At 45.4% G+C, this 5,091-nt stretch overlaps 1 protein-coding gene across 1 annotated transcript; it reads right to left on the reverse strand.

Annotated features, from left to right (window-relative positions):
- Positions 1-220: 220 nt before the first annotated feature.
- On the reverse strand, positions 221-4,292 carry LOC125229438 (toll-like receptor 7). Its single transcript, XM_048134274.1, has one exon. The coding sequence runs from the start codon at positions 4,096-4,098 to the stop codon at positions 349-351; it is 3,750 nt and encodes a 1,249-aa protein (XP_047990231.1). The 5' UTR covers positions 4,099-4,292; the 3' UTR covers positions 221-348.
- Positions 4,293-5,091: the final 799 nt, after the last annotated feature.

Genomic DNA, 5,091 nt, shown 5'->3' on the forward strand with positions numbered 1-5,091 from the left:
AAATAATCGTTCCTAAAGGTAAAAAAAGTGCGTCCCCCCCCCTCTAACTTTTGAACCAAATGTTTAAAAAATATGAAAAAAATCACAAAAGTAGAACTTTATAAAGACTTTCTAGGAAAATTGTTTTGAACTTGATAGGTTCAGTAGTTTTTGAGAAATATACGAAAAACTACGGAACCCTACACTGAGCGTGGCCCGACACGCTCTTGGCCGGTTTTGAATTTCGAGCCAGTGAATTGTTAAACTGCTTTGTTATTGCTAAAAGTGCCATCAGCATCACGTATTTTAATGCATATTAATCTATAAAGTAGGTCGGTATTTATCTCATTAACACAGCCAATATTCAGTTTACACGAGATAGGTCTGCACAGTGTGTTGCATCACCACAGAGTGCGGCTGATGGTGGCGCGAGTGGTAGTCTTGAGAGGAGTAGTCGGAGTCGATGGTGGAGTAGATGTGCTCGGACAGCGGGCGGTCGGCCGGCGAGCGCTCGGCCGACGTGGCAGACTTGCCGCACAGCGTCTGGCACGTGCTGTTCAGCACCGACGCGTCCATCGTGTACGTGTTTGAACTCCTCCCGTAATTAAGACGCTTCAACTTGTGACTGCGCCGTTTGGACATCGGCATCGCGTAACGTAATCTCTCCCAGAAACGTTTCTCTTTCCACGTTATCTCCAAACCCGTTTTGAAATATGACTTCAATTCCGGGTCTCGTGGGACGAGGCCCGCGGCGACTATTATTAATTTATGTGGATTCTTTCTCAGCGCCCGCTGCAGCGCCTGCCGGAACTCCAACTGTGACCACTCGGTCGAGATGAAGTTCTTTGTTAGGACTACGATTATGCGACGAGAGGCTTCGGTCGCCTCGACTACCAAATCAGGAAACTGCGCGTATGTCGCCTCAAACTGAGGGACGTCGCGATAATGTAAACAAAGATGGTAAGACGGGTAACCGTTCTCGAGCTCTCTAGCTAAGGACTCGATAACAAACTCTTCGTCTTTAGGACTGTAGCAGACGTACGCGTCGTAAAGTTTATCCGCGTCCTCGAACGCTCCCGCCAGAGGCGACAATTTGATCCCACAATTGGAGAACAACCACATTCTACACGCGTATCTAAACGTAAACGCTAGCACTAGTATCAATAAAATAAGCATGAACCCCGTCAGCGCGGACGCCACTAATGGCAGGTTGTTGGACACGAAGAAAGCGCTTATCACAGAGCTATCGCTTATTTCGCTGCAGACCGTGACATTTAGATTCAAAGGCTTCCTCGCCGGCTCGGGCCCGTTCACACACCACACGCTACCGATATCCACAACTTTTTCTACGTTCTGCGATATGTACGTCAAAAAACCTTGTAAATATTTACAGTCGCAAGACCAACGATTCCCGCCCACGAAGAGCGTTTGCAACTTTTTGTTATTGTCTAAGTGCCACAGTCCGTAATTCACGAGTCTGTTTCCGTCCAAGCGTAAAACTTCCAGAGCTGTCAAGGAATAAAAAGTTTCGTTTGAAATGTGTTCTATTATGTTATTCTGCAGATACAATTCTTTCAAGTTGCTCAACTTTGCAAATTCGAGCCCGCGTAGTCGCGTCAGTCTGTTATTGTCGAGGTGCAATATACGCAGCTCGCTCAACCGGTTGAACGTATCATTTTCGATATGCGCGATGTTACTAGAGTTCAAATAAAGAACGACCGCTTTAGGCATCGGATCGAAAACAGTCCCATTTAATTCATTATAAACATTTCCGTCTAAATATACATGAGTTGAGTCCGAAGGAAAGTTAAGTGGAACTAATTTTAGTTGTTTTAAAGAACAATCGATAACGCTCGTCGACTTGGTCGAGTCGTGATAACAAGAGCAGTTTTTAGGGCAGACGGTTTTGCAGTCACAGTTTATGGAATCGCAGCAATTACAGCCCTCCGGGCAGTGAGTCTCGAACTTACATAAGAAGTCTTTGATATGCAGAGAGCTGACAGGGAGGTATTTCACCCCGCGAACGTAGGATTCCTTGCAAATTACATTTTCTAGGTCCATGACTCGCGGATATTCCCGGGAATTCAGTGAGTTGATGAGGAGAAGCCATTTCATCGTGCAATCACAGCGGAATGGGTTGCCGCTAATGTAAAACTCCGGCAGGGCGCGATCGTCGGCCACTCTCGCGAGCCGCAAGCTGTTCAACTCCAAACTTTCGATCTCATTGGTATACATATCGACTCGAGAAAGATTTCTCTTTTGAAGGAATGTGTCCGTTTCCACGCTGGCTATAAAATTGTTATTTATAAACAGAAGTTCGACGCTATTTGGTATAGACATCGGCGATATGGCCACTAATCGATTATGGCTCGCGTCTAAAGTTTTGACCTGCAGTTCGTTCTGAATTTTATAATAGTTTCCGAGAATTTCTATAAAGTTAGCGTGAATATCGAGCCATTTTAAACTGGCGGGTACGAAAGCGTAATCGAACCAGACCAAATGGTTTTCTGATAGATTTAGCCACAGCAATTTTGTCAACGACACAAACACTCCGTTTATATCTGAAATGAAGTTGCTATCCAATCGGACGGCTTCCAATTGCGTGTTCTTTTGAAAGGTTTCGGTCTCGATGGACTGTATTTTATTTTTTGCCATATTGAGCACTTGTAAACTTGTCAAACCCCAAAACATACCAGCTGTAAGGTTTCCTATTTGGTTATCTATTAAACGCAAACCGGTCAACTGTGAGAGATTGTGGAATGAATTATTTTTAATTTCAGTTAGCAAATTCTCCCCCAAGTCTAAAGATTTCAAGAACGGCAACTGCAAAATCGCCTCGGGAATGCTCGTTAACTTATTAGAACTGAGATCTAACTCTTTTAAATCGGAACAGTTTCTGAAAGCGTTTTCACTTATGTACGATAATAAATTGTTATTAAGATTGAGTTTGTTTAGTATAAATAGTCCGTTGAAGACGTGTTCCTCGATGGCTTGGAGTTTGTTTTGTCCGAGATTGAGGGTGTGGAGGTTGAAGAGCGGGGCGAAGGCGTTGTCGTCGATGTGCGCGATGCTGTTGTTGCCGAGGTTGAGGATCTGCAGGAAGAACAGGTCCTTCACCATGTGCGCGGCCACGCGCCCCACGGCGTTGTGCGACAAGTCGAGCACCACTAATCTTATTAGACCACCGAACGTTTCATCTTCTATGCGGTCGCCCTTCAATTTATTCGCCGAAAGATCTAAAACGAGCAATTGTTCCAACCGATTAAATATCCTCTTGGGTAAAGTTTCCAGCTCATTATTCTGCATATAAATCTCTCGAATTTCTCTCGTATTGGAAAATAAGCCTTCCGGTAAATAATTTATTGCGTTGTCGGATAGGTTCACAACTTTTAATGATAGCAGGTCGCTGAACACTTCGCCCGGCAGCTCATTTATCTTATTGTTTTGCAAAAACAGCTGCGTGAGCCTCCTTAGGTGGAGGATCTCCGAGTCGGCCGGCAAAGCCATGATGTCGTTGTAGCTTAAATCTATTGTTTGTAAAGTCGAACCGCACTTATGTCCGAAACCGAGTTCATCCACAAATTTTAATTTATTCCGCGTAAGATTAAGCGAGATAATATTTTCCAAAGCACAGAACAAGTCCGAAGGGATTTTCCTAATATTATTAAATCCTAAATCTAGCGTGTGCAGTTCTCTCAGACCGTTGAAGGCGCCCAGAGACAGCTCGAGTTCCTTATTGGGGCCCCAGTCATTGTTCATGGAGCGTATTTTGAGGGACTTCAAGCCCCGTAGTCCCTCGAACACGTTGCCGGGCAGACGGAGTATCTTGCAGTTGGCGATGGAGATCTCCGCCAAGCCGTGCATCCTGCTGAAGTGGTGGTCGCGCAGGGTGCTCTCGGCCAGCAGCGGGCCGCAGCGGAGCGCGAGCCGCTCGGCGCCGTCCGAGTGCATCGAACCGATGTCCCGGTCCGCGGACAGGGCCCGCACGTCGCACTCCAGGGAACCGTTCACTCCGGACACACGAAAACAGGCGTCCGCGTCCGGCGCCTCCGTGAGCGCCGCGCCCATCACAAAACAAAACAATATCACGTTAATTATCATTTTAACCACTGTGTCCATATCATTTTGATCACTTGTCAAAGTCTGATGAATGAAAGTCGGATATTTACGTCGCGCACGTCCATATTTACTATTCAACTGTCGCTGTGGGTCGACAGTAGGTGCGGAAAGGTTCCGATAGCCAGGAGCGCAGCAGTGCGCAGAGAGTGGAGCGGCATGGCGGAGCGAGCACACGTACCCCCCGCGGCGGCGGAGCCGCGACTGCCGTACAATGAAATGCGATGAATGCGTTTGGCGCGGCAAACGGCAGAAGGGACAGGGGGCCTACCGCGGTCGTCCAAATTCAATGCTTCTGTTTCCCCATCTCTACCACCCGTGCGTTAAGTTACAAAGATGTAGACACGGAGAATTCAGATTGGGGAGTTCGCGGTAGGCCTCGAGACCACAACAATTCTATTGCCGCATTCTAAACAACCCCCGGTGGTTTTCGTAGGGAACCGTTACATCACGTGACTTTTACTTGATTACGGTTATTTTCTCGTACAAAGCGTGCGGTCAAAACAGATGTACACAATAAGTATTGTCATTAATCTTGGGATCACACTGCCCACAGTAGAGTGTGATATGTATTATGTAAGTATTACAAAAAGTGTATGTCCTATTTCATTGTAGGTATCCAATAAATGTTCAGTTTGAAACCTTCTGATCTGATTATATGCCATGTCCTTTATTCAGGTTACATGTAATTGATTACTTGTGTTGTTTTAGATATTACACACACACGCACTAATTCTCCTAAGTAATCCTACCAAATATTAACCGTAATTAATCAGGACTTAATCTAGGTAAGTACTCGTACATCATCATAACTGTACAAAATCATATTTTCCCAGAGCACAAAGGAAAGACAAACTTACCAAATAAAGTTTAGAATTTTAATATTTCCAAGGAAAGTTATTTCTGCGCCATGCAGCCATTTTACTCAATAGCTACTGGAGCTTTCCGAGTGCATTTTGTGACAAACTTATTGTTTCTCTTCACTTTGTACTTGCC

This window comes from Leguminivora glycinivorella, chromosome 9 (genome assembly GCF_023078275.1).
Source record: "Leguminivora glycinivorella isolate SPB_JAAS2020 chromosome 9, LegGlyc_1.1, whole genome shotgun sequence".
Classification (NCBI taxonomy): Eukaryota; Metazoa; Arthropoda; class Insecta; order Lepidoptera; family Tortricidae; genus Leguminivora; species Leguminivora glycinivorella.